This window comes from Lutjanus erythropterus, chromosome 5 (genome assembly GCF_056507025.1).
Source record: "Lutjanus erythropterus isolate fLutEry1 chromosome 5, fLutEry1.hap2, whole genome shotgun sequence".
Lineage (NCBI taxonomy): Eukaryota > Metazoa > Chordata > Actinopteri > Lutjaniformes > Lutjanidae > Lutjanus > Lutjanus erythropterus.
In genome coordinates this window covers 30,099,479-30,115,531 of record NC_139321.1, presented here as the reverse complement: position 1 = coordinate 30,115,531, position 16,053 = coordinate 30,099,479, and the positions used below count along the sequence as shown (strand labels likewise).

The following is a 16,053-nucleotide window of genomic DNA, read 5'->3' as shown; positions in this document are numbered from 1 at the left end:
AGTTACTGTAAAACCAGTAACTAGTTACCGTTACTAGTTACTTTATTTCAAAAGTAACTCAGTTACTTTACTGATTACTTACACCAAAAGGTAACGCAGTACTGTGAAAAGTAACTTTTTAGTTACTATGAAAAAAAAGGTCTCCCATTAAGTTTTGAGTTAAGTTTTCTTTAGCTCGGTTTCCATTTTTGCGTATTCGCTCTCCAGGTACTTAGAAAAAGTGTTTCGTCCCATTTGCCGCGTGACGCCCGGTATCATGCTAACTAGCTTCCTGAAAACAGGCGACTCCACAATAGAAATTGGCTGCATGTCTTCTACAACATACCTTGCAATGGCTTTATCAACTTTTTCCCACGCCCACACGGCGTGTATTCTCCCCCCCAGTCCCAGTCTGTCAAATACCAAAAGCTCACATGGCTGTTTGGTTGGGTTTAGTTCTTGTGACTTAACATATGATTCATATCATTTTCATATTCATCAAACCATAGGGTCCCCTCGTGCATGCAACCATATAAAGCAGTTTTTTAAAGAGTTTGTCTAAGTGGCAAGAAGCAACATCACTCAATTCTTACATGATAAAATACCAGTAAAATCTACATTCATAAATGTGAATAAATAAAATTAAACTAATATTGGTTTTGTTGTTATTTATTTTCATCAAGTGATATAAATCAAATGTAGCAGCTGCAGGTCTGAGTGCAGGGAAGAGTTTTTCTGAGGAGAGGCTTTATCGTCTGTGGAGGAGGGACTGATGGAGGACTGAACTGACCTAAAGAAAAAAAGACATTTCCAGTTCAATTCTCTGTTCAGCAGAACAACTTCCTGTGTTGTCCTGCCAATGAATGCAAAAATTAAATTATCATAGTATTTTAAAAGTGGGACTTACTTTGTGATGCTGAAGGAGGTCTCATGGGGGCCAGTTTTAAGGTGCAGTAAGACCACAGTCAGGAGGGCTGAGAGGAGGATTCGCCCTCTTTGGCAGAGGAGGGACTGATGGAGGGCTGAGAGGAGGATTCGCCCTCTTTGGCGGAGGGACTGATGGAGGCCTGAGAGGAGGATTCGCCCTCTGTGGCAGAGGGACTGATGGAGGCCTGAGAGGAGGATTCGTCCTCTGTGGCAGAGAAGGGACTGATGGAGGCCTGAGAGGAGGATTCGTCCTCTGTGGCGGAGGGACTGATGGAGGCCTGAGAGGAAGATTCGTCCTCTGTGGCGGAGGGACTGATGGAGGGCTGAGAGGAGGATTCGCCCTCTTTGGCAGAGGAGGGACTGACGGAGGGCTGAGAGGAGGATTCGCCCTCTGTGGCGGAGGGACTGACGGAGGGCTGAGAGGAGGATTCGCCCTCTGTGGCGCAGGGACTGACGGAGGGCTGAGAGGAGGATTCGCCCTCTGTGGCAGAGAAGGGACTGATGGAGGCCTGAGAGGAGGATTCACCCTCTGTGGCAGAGGGACTGATGGAGGCCTGAGAGGAGGATTCGTCCTCTGTGGCAGAGAAGGGACTGATGGAGGCCTGAGAGGAGGATTCGCCCTCTGTGGCAGAGGACGGACTGATGGAGGCCTGAGAGGAGGATTCATCCTCTTTGGCGGAGGGACTGATGGAGGCCTGAGAGGAGGATTCGCCCTCTGTGGCAGAGGGACTGATGGAGGCCTGAGAGGAGGATTCGTCCTCTGTGGCAGAGAAGGGACTGATGGAGGCCTGAGAGGAGGATTCGCCCTCTGTGGCAGAGGACGGACTGATGGAGGCCTGAGAGGAGGATTCATCCTCTGTGGCGGAGGGACTGATGGAGGGCTGAGAGGAGGATTCGCCCTCTTTGGCAGAGGAGGGACTGACGGAGGGCTGAGAGGAGGATTCGCCCTCTGTGGCAGAGAAGGACTGATGGAGGCCTGAGAGGAGGATTCACCCTCTTTGGCGGAGGGACTGATGGAGGGCTGAGAGGAGGATTCGCCCTCTTTGGCGGAGGGACTGATGGAGGGCTGAGAGGAGGATTCGCCCTCTGTGGCGGAGGGACTGATGGAGGGCTGAGAGGAGGATTCACCCTCTGTGGCAGAGAAGGGACTGATGGAGGCCTGAGAGGAGGATTCACCCTCTTTGGCGGAGGGACTGATGGAGGGCTGAGAGGAGGATTCGCCCTCTGTGGCAGAGAAGGGACTGATGGAGGCCTGAGAGGAGGATTCACCCTCTTTGGCGGAGGGACTGATGGAGGGCTGAGAGGAGGATTCGCCCTCTGTGGAGGAGGGACTGATGGAGGACTGAACTGACCTTAAGAACAAAAAAGACATTTCCAGTTCAATTCTCTGTTCAGCAGAACAACTTCCTGTGTTGTCCTGCCAATGAATGAAAAAAATTTAATTATTACTAAATTATTACTTTGTGATGCTGAAGGAGGTCTCATGGGGGCCAGTTTTAAGGTGCAGTAAGACCACAGTCAGGAGGCCTGAGAGGAGGATTCGCCCTCTGTGGCAGAGGAGGGACTGACAGAGGACTTGAAAGAGGTTTTGTCCACCTGAAGAAAAGCAAATACATTTCCAAGGTTCAATTTCTGTTCACAAGAAAAACTGTGTTTTCAGTGCAATGCATGAAAAATCTTTGTTCATCATACTATTTTAAAGATGAGACTTACTTTCTTTACTGATCCCAGATTAGGAGGAAGGCAGGAGTTGTCAGGCAGGAGGCTGCTGGAGGACTGAGGAGAGGCTTTGCCCTCTGTGGAGGAGGGACTTTTTGAGGACTGAGCTCATGTAAAGAAAAAAGAAGACATAGTTTAATCATCTGTTCACCAGAAAAGGTTACTGTGTTGTCAGGCCAATTCATGAAAAATCTTACTTCATCATAGTATTTTAAAAGTGATACTTACTTTCTGATGTTGAAGGAGGTGTCTTGGAGGTCAGAAAGACTTCAGTCAGAGGAGGCTTTGTCCACCATGGAGGAGGGAGTGATGGAGAGCTGAGAGGAGAGTTTGGCCTCTGTTGAGGCAGCTTCTGCAGTAGCATAGGTGATATCTTTGGTTTTGGATGCTGACAGAGGTCTCATGGAGGTTCAGAGAGGTTAAATTGGCCATTTTTAAGGCACATTATGGCCACAGTCCAGTTTTGGTCAAAGCAGAAAGATTGGAGGACTAAGTTGGAGGCTTTGCCCTCTGTACAGGAGGGACTTCTTGAGGGTTGAGGTGATATTTTACCCTCTGTGGAGGAGGGAGTACTGGAGGACTTAGTTCAGACTTTGTCCTGAGGCCACAGTGTCTAGGCATCTTGAGTGGCTTGCAGCACTCCCATGTACAGTGGCAACCACAGGCCTTAGAAACCACTCCAAATACTTTAGCAAACCCGCGCAAGACACATTTCCCAGGTTCACATGAGGTATATTCATTCTGTGTATGCAGCAACCACCTAGCAATGCTGTGCCAGCCACTTAAAACCCCCTAGCATAGCTAAACGATGAAGAGGCTGCTTTTGCTTTGTCAGCCTGGGCCCCGTTTCCCAGAGCCTTCGTAGCGCTACGTGCGTCGTAAGTTGTATTTTAAGGTCTCTTAAAATACAACTTACGATGCACGTAGCGCTACGAAGGCTCTGGGAAACGGGACCCTGTACATTCTGCCACAACAGTTGTGTAGTTTTAAAAGCATGAATTTTCTGTGCAGTCAGAATATAGTCAGCATGGAGGCACAGTGTGGTTAGCACAGACTGTCCTCACCTGAGTCGCTACAGCAATTCATCCAACTGTCTAGAACAACCTATTTGTATGTCTTCCTGACAAGCAACCTGTAGTACGCTGTTGCCATAGCAACACAAAGCCTCTTCAGGGGGGAGTTGTGGACGGTGGTTGCGCGAACTAAGTGTCTGACTTTGACGCCAGAGTGATTGCAGTTGCTATTCATCTCAAGCCAGCATTGTCTTATTTTAATCCTAACCTTCACTAAGTATATATTCTTGGATATTTTTATTTATTCAGTCAGATCTGCTTTCTTTTAGCCATAACCATAACCATAACCATAACCTAACCTTAATTAAGACCTTTCCCTAACGTCTTACTTAACTTAACTCAGCCTTTTTGTCTAGTTTTTCATCTACTGCGTCTTGCTGCTCAGTCTCAGGTCCACTCATTGGCAGTGTTTTTCACTGATAATCATTCTATTTTCATGGCGGCATCAGACCCTGAGGAAAGTGTGTTAGAGATCACTGAGAGGTGTGAGTGAGTTCTCCTTAAAACTGTGCCATTCTTGGCAGTGTTGCACACTGTGCCTGCTCACAGTGACAAACTGGCCAAGTAATCGTGGCTGTGCCTGCCTTAGGTTGTCCCAGGTTTTTGCAGGGGGATCTTACCCGTCATAGGCGAACCAGTCTTCCATACTTGCCAAGTTTTTTTTTTTTTTAAACCTAAGTTTTGTTAATTTTTTTCCTGCATCTTTCAATCTCCTGTCAAACCATGTGATGTGTTTCTGCACATTGTACAGAAACACACATCATGAAGATCACACACACTGTGCCTGCTCACAGTGGGATTTAGGCCAAGTAATCGTGGCTGTGTCTGCCTTAGGTTGTCCCAGATTTTTGCAGGGGGATCTTACCCGTCATAGGCGAACCAGCCTTCCATACTTGCCAAGGTTTTTTTTAAACTGAAATTTTGTTAATTCTTTTTCTCCATCTATCCATCTCCTGTCAAACCACATTTTGTGTTCCTGCACACTGTACAAAAACACACATCACAGAGCCCCCACACACTGTGCCTGCTCACAGTGGGGCTGAGGTCAAGTACTTGTGGCTGTGCCTGCCTTAGGTTGTCCCAGGGTTTCACAGGGGGAACTTACCTGTCATAAGCAAACCAGTCTTCCATACTTGACCCTTTCTAATGAGAAATGGCACTATTTGATCAATACCAGTCCAGCTTTAAGGAGAGTTTGAATGCGCCTGACCTGATCAGTGCAAAGTTAACACTTATGGGACTCAGGAATCTTTCCAAATAACTCATTTGCTTTTTTCAGTGTGAAGCAAATATGCATGCTGGCACACATTTAGTCATTTATTTTCACCTAAATACTTTTAGGACCAGTATCAAGGCTCAGTCTTTATTTCGCAGCCCAAGTTTGATCACAGCAATCTGCTGTTATCTTTTCAGGCCCATCAGTTTTTGGTGGCCCTGCAAAAAGCTTTTAGCTTATGGGCAGAAGGCTTGATCAGCTAAATATTTTTAGGACCATGTATCAAGGCTGAGTTTTATTGTAGCAGCCCAAGTTTAACCAGAGCAATTTGTCACCATGTGTTAAATGTCGATCTGCCACTGCCTGTTCAGGTGATTTGCCTCTCAGTGTCCCTGCAAGACTCTTAGCTTAAAGGGTGAAGGTTTGGTCACCTGTTTACTTTTAGGACCATGTATCGAGGCTGAATCTTTACTGTTTCAGCCTGAGTTTGACTGGAGCCCCTTTGCTGCATGTCATCCCCTGTTACCATCAGGGGTTTAGCCTAGTTAGGCTGGTTAGGTTAGGCTAGGCTAGGCTAGGCTAGGTAAGGACAACACGTAATGCTTTACCTCAGTTTTGATACTTCTGGAATGTTTTCCTGGTAGACGTTTACACGGTTGCAAAGCTTAAATGCCTGTTGTGCCCTCTTGAATAATCTGGGAGTGCTGCCTACCTTCCTCTCTCTTTTACTCTCTCCCTCTCTCTGTCTTTGCCTTTGCCTCTCTTCCAGCTCCTCCCTCTGCCGTTCTGCTCTTCTTTTACACACCCACAGCTGCCTCCTCCTGTAATACTCCCTCCTCATCCTTTGGTTCTGCTGTAGGACACCGAGTCCTGAAACTAAAAACATATGAAAGGTTTAGTCTGGAGTCCAGTTGTACAGATCCTATTTGTATCATTTCTTAGGTTTTACAGAACACATGAAACTAATGTGAATGCATTTGCTTATTTAAAAGTAAATATCAAATATTCATATATAGTAGAAATTATTATAAACAGGCTTGGGAAGAAATGCACTGCATGTAACAAGATTACATAATCAGGATACAAAAAAAAGTGACTGTATTCCAGTAGTTACAGATAAAAAACATGTAATCAGATGACAGACATTTAATAAAATTGGGAATTATTAGTAGGAGTACAATTTTAAAACACTCATTTCATTATGGACGCCACTGCGTCACTGGGTGAGCATGTCTCCATTTTTTGTCTTTAAATCAATCAGTCGATCAATAAATTGCACACAACAAAGGAAGGTACAGCTGAACAAACTAATAAGCCTGACAACGAACATAAAGCACTGCAACAATTAATCTACTATTGAATGACTTTTAAATTAATCTGCATCTATTCTGGTAACTTATTTATTGTTTTCATTCATTTTTTAGTATAAAAAAAAGCCCAAATTTTCAGATCTATTATGAGTTTGTCACTTTCTACTTGTAGCCTACTCCACCACATTTCATGGGAAAAAATCAGTTTTAAGTAGGCAATAGCGTTATTACCAAATTTTGTATGCACAATACTGTAAGAAAAACATTTGAGGACGTCACCTTGGACTCTAATCAACAATTTTCACCATTTTTTGACATTTCATGTACCAACAACTCACTGATTGAGAAAATAATCAACCAATTGATCCAAAAGTCCAATCCAATCCAAAAGTAACCAACATTACTCTAAAATTTTGATACTTGGATTATGTTACTGACTACACTTACTGAATAAATTTTAAAGTATTTTTTCTCACCCTGCATGATTAGAAGCAATTAGAAGTGAGTGTGATAGGTAAAGCATACTCCTACAACATGTGAAACTTTATACAAAAGAATGAAAATGAACTTTCTTACCATTAAGCAGAATGAACCACTCGTCCTCGTAGCTCCTGTTCAGGGCTTTTATTGTGGCCTCCCTCTCACACTCGAGCAGCCACATGCAGAATCTTGTGAAGAGACGACTTCTTTCTTTTTCTGCTCCTTGCTCCTGTCCTTCTCCTCCCTCTGTCTCCTCCCTCTTTCCTCTTTCTCCTGTCTTTTTGTCTCCTCTTTCTCCTTCCTCTGCATTTCTTTCTCCTCCTCCTTTTGCCGTTTTTTCTCCTCTTTGGCTTGCTTTTCTCTTTCCTTCCTCTCTTTTTTTGCTTTTTCTTTTTCCTCCTTCTCCTGCCTTTTTCTCTCCTTTTTGTCCTCTGCTCCCTGACCCTCCTGACATTCTCTGTCCTCCTTCTTCTGTCTTTTTCTCTCCTCCTTCGCCCGTTTTTCTGCCTCCTTCCGTTCCCTTTTCTCTCTTTCCTTCTCCTCCTTCTCCTTTCTTTCTAACTCCTTCTTCTCCCTCTTATATTCCTTTTTTGCCTCCTTCTCCTGTCTTTTTCGCTCCTTCTTCTCCTCCTTCTCCTGTCTTTTTCTCGCCTCCTTCTCCTCCTTCTCCTGTCTTTCTCTCTCTTTTTTCTCCCTCTTATATTCCTTTTTCGCCTCCTTCTCCTGTCTTTTTTGCTCCTTCTCCTCCTTCTCCTGTCTTTTTCTCACCTCCTTCTCCTCCTTCTCCTGTGTTTCTCTCTCTTTTTCTCCCTCTTAATTTCTTCTTTCTCCTCCTTCTCCTGTCTTTTTCTCGCCTCCTTCTCCTCCTTCTCCTGTCTTTTTCTCGCCTCCTTCTCTTCCTTCACCTGTCGTTCTCTCTCTTTTTTCTCCATCTTTTGCATTTCTTTCTCCTCCCTTTTCTCTCTCTCCCTCTCCTGCTTCTCCTGTCTTTCTGCCTCCTTCCTTGCCCTTTTCTCTCTGTCTCTCTCCTCCCTTTCCTGCCTTTGTTTCTCCTTTCTCTCCCACTTCTCTCGTTGCCTCTGCTCCTTCTCCCATATTTTTCTCTCCTGTGCCATCCAGTCCTCCCATTGTCTTTCCAGCCACTCTTGCTTTTCTCTCTCCTTCACCTTTTTCTCTCTCTCTTTTCTTTCGTACTCTTCGTTCCACACTCTGTCTCTTTCCACCATTGTCTTGGCCCAACGCTAGACAAATAATCGGGCCTGTCTTTTACTCTCTTCTTCATTCAGCTCTGGTGTTCCTGTCTCTTCATCCTCCTGACTTTCTCTGTCCTCATCCTGAACAGAAGGAGAGCGAGACCTTTCAGGAGTCTGATTTGGCTCCTCCGACACACAGAAAAGAGATGGAAACACCTCAAATTCCAAGTCACGGGAATCAGAGGAGCTGCTTCCTGAGGGTGATTGATGTTTCTTCTTCCCTCTGCTTTTGGGAGCCTTCCTGGTGGTACAAGGCTTGTTGTCTGCAGAGATCGGAGGGCTCTCACCTCTACGTCTCTGCTGTCTCCTGGTGGTAAGAGGCTGGTTGTCTTCAAAGGATGAAGGTCTCTCACCCCTTCTTACCTTCAAGGTGGCTGAAGGGCCGGTGTCTCCATGAGACAAAGGTCTCTCACCCCTTTGCTCATGCTTCCTCCAGGTGGTAGAAGGCTTGGTGTTTTCACGAGACGAAGGTCTCTCACCCCTTCGTCCCAGGGCCTCCACAACTGTAGAAGGGCTGTTGTCGCCACAGAACAAAGCTCTCTCACCCCTTTGTCTGGGCTCCTTCATGATGATAGAAGGATTGGTGCCTCCACGAGACGAAGGTCTCTCACCCCTTTGCCCGTGCTCCTCCCAGATCAAGAAAGGGACGATGTTACCACAAGTCGAAGGGCTCTCACCCCTTCGCTTGTGCTCCTTCGAGATTGTGGGAAGGACGAGGTCTCCAGGAGATGGAGGTCTCACACCCCTCCGTGTATCTCCTGAAGACCGAGGTCTTGCAGGGGGATTTTCAGGAACGGAACAAAACATTCTCTCTCTAGGCGTGTACCGACGGTGATGAACTGCAGACACAAACACACACAGTGGTGATTTCACTGGTAATCATGATATTTTTTCAATTAAGAAATTGAACAAATTCTTTCTAACTTAATCTTTCTATCTGAGCTAACGTTAACCAAGCAAAATTCCTCTGGTCTGTATGTGTCATTATACCATGCATCAAGACAAAAAAGTCAATATAAATTTTTAGAAAAAAAGCAGGTCTACTAAAGACATCACTCAAGACTAATGTTTAAATTAGTATGATACATTTTATGCCTTTCAAAAAGAAACATTGGATTCAAAATACCATGAATCTGAAAAATTACTTTTAAAAAAATGTCCAGATTTTAATTTTTAGTAACTAAGCCATGGATTTTTTTTTTTTTTAATTAAAAAAGATATTATTACAGTGTATATGTTAAAAAAAAATCATAACAGGTCAATCTAACCTTTTCTTATTATGTCACAAATTATTGTTTATAGGGAAGAGGAAAATGATTCCAAAACTGTCTGAAAATATACAAATGATAATTGACTATACAATTACTACAAATGTGTAGTTTGCATGTTACACAGTTTACATAAAAGACATTTTTATTTTAAGATCTTCTCTGAACCAAAAATTTGAAAATAAATTATATAAATGGCTTTTTTCCCTCATCATCCAGGGGTTTTCCTATATAATAACAACAACAATAATAATAAACAGACCATGACTGTCATGACTATGCTACAGTGAAAGCACTGTTTTCCAAAATTGGTTTAAGAGAAACTTTTTCTGCAACATGACAAGAAAAACTATTTTGTGATCAAGCAAACTGCTCACAGGAATAACACTAAATACAGTTGAGGTCCAACAGTTAAGTTATACTTACAAAAGTGATTTAAATCAGTGTAATGAAATATCTTTAAGTTGTATTAATAAACATATTCAATGAAGGCATTATGTTGAATATATGTTTGTCAGCTTAGTTAACTGGACACTGACCTATTAATTAAGTTGAACAGATAATGTTGAGATTACTTAATACATATAAATGATTAATTAATCAATTGTTAGCATTTTCAGCTATTGGTTCAGGAAAATGCACAAAATCTGTAAACCTAGTTTGGAGAGGTGACTGTGACATCAATGGTGAAAAAGTAACTAATACTCTGAGTAGTTTCTGCAACAAATACTTTGTATTTTTATTTACTCTGACACCTGTAATTTTACTAGTAAATGAGTAATATTTTAGCAACCCAACAGTAGTATAGATTGTCAGTACTCTGTCCACCACCGGTTTTAAGATATCACTCCAAAGACGAATGACCATAATGTAGTTTTAATGAAAATCAACTATTCAAGATGTTAATATAATGTTGATAACATCTAAAATCATCACTATCATTAGCTGTTGTTGCAACTAATGCAGTTACCAGTATGACCACTTTCAGTGACAGTAATGAGAAAAATGAAAACACAACATGACTCTCTGAACAGCGTTTTCCAAAATCAGTTGAAGAGAAACTTTTTCTGTAACATGACAAGACAAAAACTACTTTGTGATCAAGCAAAGTGCTCACAGGAGCAACAAAAAGAATTGAGAATTCATATTTAGTGAAATACACATGAAATAATTTTAAATTTTCATCACATCTGTAAATCAAACCATGGACAGTCACAGATGTAATTTAGGCAACAATTAAAGCAAAATGTAGTTGTTGAAATTGTTTTGTGCAACACAAAAAGTACATTTGCGTCTGCTGATTACAGCAAAAGATGTACATCTAACTGAAATGGTATTTGGTGTGTAACTAATGAAAAAAGAAATTTATTTGACAGAAGAACGCAGGGGAAATAAATGTACTTTCCCACAACACAACACTGTTCAACTAAAGAGAAAAGGTCAAATCAAAAAGTAGTTTTATCAGAGCTGTAAAGAGGTCTTACCTCTCCAAAGGCTGCCTGCAGGGGAATGAGGCCAGAATTCCGAGCACCTGATTCTATGTTCATGACATCAGAATGATGTCACAGAACTCTAGAACAGTATGTAAAATAGTATGCAAATTCAAGGTGTTGTTATTTTTTAAATAAATCCTGATTCATCCACTCACTTTGACATCCTGCTAGCCAAAAAAATCAAGCTAGAAACTTTGTGGTAACAAGCAGACCTCACGTACCTCTGGGCCTCCATCAGCTGTGTTCATCCAGCAGGGCAGCAGTGGTGATTGAAATGCTTCATAACAAACTGCTGTGTCCCACAACCAAAAAACACCGTCAAAAAGCATTTGAAGTGTGCAAATCTTAGATGTTTACTAAGATCAATAAAACCCTAAATAATATTTCAGATAGCAGTAAGCTACTGAAAACCAATAACTAGTTACCGTTACTAGTTACTTTATTTAAAAAGTAACTCAGTTACTTTACTGATTACTTACACCAAAAGGTAACGCAGTACTGTGAAAAGTAACTTTTTAGTTACTATGAAAAAAAAGGTCTCCCATTAAGTTTTGAATTAAGTTTTCTTTAACTCGGTTTCCATTTTTGTGTATTCGCTCTCCAGGTACTTAGAAAAAGTGTTTTGTCCCATTTTTTTTTTTTTTTAAAGGTTATTTTTTTGGCATTTTTGCCTTTATTGACAGTGACAGCTGAAGGTATGACAGGAAAGGGGGGTGAAGAGACAGGGGATGACATGCAGCAAATGAGCCGCAGGTGGGATTCGAACCAGCGGCCGCTGCAGAGGACTAACAGCCTCAATACATGGTGCGCACGCCCTACCGACTGAGCTGTAGGGGCGCCCTGTTTTGTCCCATTTGCCATGTGATGCGCGGAAACTTGACTTGGGCTCCGCTGCCGACGCCATGATGATACCAGTCTTATAAACAGACACGCCCACACGGCGTGTCTTCTACCGTCTCCCCGCTGACACACACACACACACACACACACACACACACACACACACACACACACACACACACACACACACAGTGTGTAAAGCGTTACTTTGTAACGCGTTAGTCCCAACACTGTCCACAACCCAAACATGGAGGACAAGAGAAACCTAAAAATACTCACATTTAAGAAGATGGAATGAGAGGATTTTAACTTTTTTCTTGAAAATTTAGGGTACTCAGACTGATTAATCAATTACCAAAATTGTTGCTGGTTAATGTAATAGTTGACAACTAATTGATTTATTGTTGCAGCTCTAGTCTCCATTAAAAGTTCTTTTATCTGCTTCATGTCACTCTCATGACAAGTTCATGACAGGCTCAAGTTATGTTAGATCCGCCCTCATGAAGCTTGGCAGTCAACCAAAAATAAGAAATGACACATTGTGAACTGAGACAATTCATGTAAATGATTTATTGAACTGTTCCCTTTTAAGTTAATTGTATCTGTGGACAATATGGAAGTTTCTGCTGAATGCATCTGTAAAGTGTTTATTCCCAGATCAAAATGTTCAGAAATGTTCTAGAAGAACTTACTGCCAGGCAAGGTCGCATAACTGAAAGATATTTCACAGCAGTGTCATACGGTGAAGGGATTGTGTTTGTTCATAGGAGAATGTGTCCTCAACTGATGTCGAGGTCTTGCTGTTCAAGCCTTACTGTACACTCAGCTGCTCATCTATTATGTAGGTTTTAAAAGGGCAGTTCGCAGGGACGTACCCGCATAGTAACTCGCATAGATACCATTAAGATGTTTAGATTTTTTTGTGCTTGTCATATGGCATATGTATCACAATGTAACTACATGTCAGTCAGTGATAAAAATCTTATCACTGACTGACATGTAAAGGAAGAGAATAACAGAACTGATGCACTAAAATATCGTATCTCACTGCTAAAGCTGTGAGATATGATGACAGATGGGTTGTACTTCATGTGACACATACAGTATGCTTGTATGTGTCCATTGTGTATGTGTGCTTTTTTTCAGGATATTTTTTTCCCTGTGTACTGCAGTATTACATTTACAATGATTTATGCCATAGAATCCCTGAAAGAGAGTGTTTGGCATTTTTCCTCAATAAATGGCTTAAAGATCTAATGTGTACAGTTTATGGGGATTTAATTGGAGAATATCAGAAAAGGAATATAATATTCATAAGCATTTTTTATTAGTGTATAATCATCTGAAAATAAGAATTATTGTGGGTTTTTTAAACCCTATAATAAGTTGCTCAAACCGTCCTGTTAGGGGTGGGCGATATAGCCTAAAATTATTTTCAAGGGAATTTTCGATAACTGTATTTATGACGATATAGAAAAAAAAATACTGAACAACATGGTATCCATGATTGCGGCTTGCAGGCAGCAGCATTTATCAATGGCATTTCCCATCCTTCTTTTCCAATGAGCTACTGTCACTGATGACAGTAATTTAACCTTGTAATTCTTCAGGAGCCTTCACAATATTGTCACCTAATAAAATTGACCTCAGATTTTACAGCAGCAGTCCAAACAAACCTTCAGTCAAAATGTAATCAATCACTGCTTATAAAAAATATAATAAAAATGCTGTCAAAACATAAATAACAGTTGCCTTGCATTTTACCATTACCATTAAATGAGCTAGAATGTCAGCGCTGGAGCTGTACAAGTAAACACTTAAAGGCCAAAACGCACTATAAGGAGTAATTCAATTGAAGCTTCTGTGGCACACTGCAGGCTTCAGATTTAAAATTTCAACACCATAGAACCAGCAGTATTTTAGGAAACGGTTGCTATTTATATGCATCTTTTTATTTCTGTAGTATTATAATTGTTAATAGTATTTTTTTTCTTTAATAAAATGTTGTCCTCCATTTTTTTCAGGTCAGTCTGTATAATGACTATATGATGCACAATATTCATGGTTTTTGTATTAAGGAAGGAGAATCATTTACATGACTTTTACTCAGTTTACATCAGTGAGGTTGTTTTAGACCACAGCAGACAGCAAACTGCACCCCAACACACACACAGGAGATGAAGAGGGACACAGTCTGGACAGTTCATCATGGTTTACAATAATGCAGCAAAGTGGCACACGTTTCATGGAAGAGATGATCGTCTGTCTGTTACTAAGACAGTTATTTTAGTCACAGAACTGTACAGTAACATCGGGATTTATCATCAAAAAAGTTTTATCAGTTGGCATCTCACACACACACACACACCCCCTCCTTCCCTCCCTCCTAGAAATAATGCCACTAAGAGGGCCTGAAAAGTCACTTAATCTAATGACAAAGTCGCAAAGTTGCCCAGTAATTATGATGTGGTTGATAAACAAGGTGAAAAAACAGAATGAAGGACAAGCAAGTGGCAAAAATTACATTTATCGGCCAGTGGCAGTTGTCAGCAGACCTCACCTGCTGGCATGAAAAGTGGCCACACAGTCGGTGTCTCATCTTTTCTCTTCATGTCCTTATAAGTACACAATCTGTAAGTTTGCTTTTTATATTAACTATTTTTGTGAATGACTTGTTTTTCTAAAATTAATCACTATTAAATAGGGTATGTCTCCATATCATTAAAAATGAAAATGACAGGTAATATATTACAGCTGAATTTTTACAATCCTGTCTGTCAAAATGATGAACAATGAGAGTCTATTCCAGAGTTGGAATGCTGCCACAGACATCAGATTTAAAAATTCGTTTATACTGCGGAACACAGGGAGATATACCTGCTGGTAATATGCTTAATCAGCATTATGCGATTCTCATGAATGTAATGGATCCTCATTTATATGTAAAAGTCCCACACTCCAGCTTTAACCACTGATCACAATCGTCGTGGATTCATTTGTCAGATATTGGTTTCAGCCCTTCTGTATGATACATGCTTTATTTATTGGCTGTTTTTACTACTTAATCAAAGTAAATTAATTTCCAAGTCCAACGCAAAAGCATTGTTACTAAAAACTACTAAAACCCACACTTACAGTAGTCAGGTAAAATGTCAAGAATTCAGAATAAATGTCCTGCTGGTACGTTCTTTTAATAGGAATTCAGCAACTGCTGTCTGCAGAGGGGAGCGAGGTTTGGGGATCGCTGTGACCTTCTCAGTGGCCTGAGAGTGTGTTGGCATGGCATGACTGATGCAGATTATCATAGCTGGAGAAAGCCAATTACTCTGGTCATCACGGCACCCTCAGGGTCCCTCTCGGTGGAATGAAATGCATTACAGAATTCTCTGTGCATCCTTCTGGCAGCGTTTTGTATTTCCTCTATGCTTATCCCCCCAGTTTGAGTGTTAATAGTGCAGTCAATGGGACCCTCCCGCGCCTCAGAGCCCTCTCTGGCTCCAATGAGCTTCTGCTCCACAAAGCAGGGAGGTCGTGCCTCTTGGAGAAGCGGATGAATTACATTCTCCTCTGTTTGTCTTCCCTCTCTATTCAAGACAAAGCCCTTTTATTATGGCCCCTCTTAAGCGCTCTCAGTCAGCGTCCTTGAAGGACCACAAAATGAAAAAGTCAGTCTGCAGAATTGTGTTGTAAGAGACTCTTTAGTTGTATTTTTATGAGCTGAACAAACAGCAACTGATCGCTTTCGTCATCGCTAATTGTTTTCCAACAGATTTTCTAGAAGGCCTGAGAAGCTGAGATCGCACACGATGATGCTGCATCTCTAGGATGTACAAAGACTTCAGATCAAGCCGAGTCGCAGGTAAGAGGCCTGAGTGTGTGTGTGTACATTCTCACAAATACTGAGGTTTCAAAACACAAAAAAGGTTTGCTGGTCAAATATTTGCTTCATACACAACATACTCTGTAGACCTTCTACAGCTTTAATTATGTATCCATCTCAAAACATTTTTATCTTCTTGTGAAACTCTGAAGCTAACCTCACACTTTCCTGGATTTGAATTGTTCTCCTTTAATCCTGTTTATTTTTGTCATGTTCACTCTGGTTTCTTTTTGTGCAGACAGCAAAATCTCCTGCATCCTCTCCCTTATTAGTGTCAAGGCTTCTGATTCAAAGTGCTAATCTCATTCAAGCTCACACATATGAATCATACAGGACTCTGACATGGAGAGCAGTGACACACACACACACACACATACACACACACACTCAAATGATGGCTCATTTTATTTGTGAAAAACCACTATGAAAGAAGGACACGCACATCCCCGAGGCCGAATGGGTTTGGTGCTGGATCACAAAACATATATTTTATTTGTGAACCTAACCTGAATATCTGAATACAGCGCTGATTTGAAAGATTGTTTTTATTCAAAGTGACCTACTACAGTAGGGGTGCATATGTAAATGGGTAGCTAATGTCAAGACTTGTGAACT

General features: G+C 41.6%; 2 protein-coding genes and 1 long non-coding RNA gene across 3 annotated transcripts in view; 1 reads left to right on the top strand and 2 right to left on the bottom strand.

Moving 5' to 3' along the window:
• Nucleotides 1-632: 632 nt before the first annotated feature.
• Nucleotides 633-1,071, bottom strand: LOC146327128 (uncharacterized). The gene is made up of 2 exons (XR_014770581.1): nucleotides 887-1,071; nucleotides 633-769 (listed from the first exon to the last, which is right to left on the bottom strand). It is a non-coding gene; the product is annotated as an uncharacterized LOC146327128 (long non-coding RNA).
• A 357-nt stretch (nucleotides 1,072-1,428) lies between these two features.
• LOC146327127 (uncharacterized) lies at nucleotides 1,429-11,622 on the bottom strand. The gene is made up of 8 exons (XM_084718289.1): nucleotides 11,538-11,622; nucleotides 7,952-8,796; nucleotides 6,870-7,457; nucleotides 2,854-3,013; nucleotides 2,367-2,502; nucleotides 1,900-2,258; nucleotides 1,547-1,855; nucleotides 1,429-1,460 (listed from the first exon to the last, which is right to left on the bottom strand). The coding sequence occupies exons 1-8, from the start codon at nucleotides 11,620-11,622 to the stop codon at nucleotides 1,429-1,431; spliced, it is 2,514 nt and encodes an 837-aa protein (XP_084574415.1).
• Nucleotides 11,623-15,322: 3,700 nt separating this feature from the next.
• enox2 (ecto-NOX disulfide-thiol exchanger 2) overlaps nucleotides 15,323-16,053 on the top strand; it is a 195,377-nt gene continuing 194,646 nt past the window's right edge. Inside the window, exon 1 of the mRNA XM_084719571.1 lies at nucleotides 15,323-15,417. Within this exon, the coding sequence (XP_084575697.1) occupies nucleotides 15,384-15,417 (34 nt within the window). The 5' untranslated portion in view covers nucleotides 15,323-15,383. The remainder of the gene's footprint in view (nucleotides 15,418-16,053) is intronic.

What these genes read in the sequence shown, in the direction of transcription:
- LOC146327127 (XM_084718289.1), bottom strand. Translation starts at nt 11,622, where the DNA reads ATGGCGTCGGCAGCGGAGCCCAAGTCAAGTTTCCGCGCATCACATGGC. An exon ending in GCGCCCCTACAGCTCAGTCG is followed by an intron (nt 8,797 to 11,537) that starts GTAGGGCGTGCG and finishes TTGTGTCTGCAG; the next exon opens with TTCATCACCGTCGGTACACG. An exon ending in CAGTCCCTCCGCCAAAGAGG is followed by an intron (nt 1,856 to 1,899) that starts GTGAATCCTCCT and finishes TCTCTGCCACAG; the next exon opens with AGGGCGAATCCTCCTCTCAG.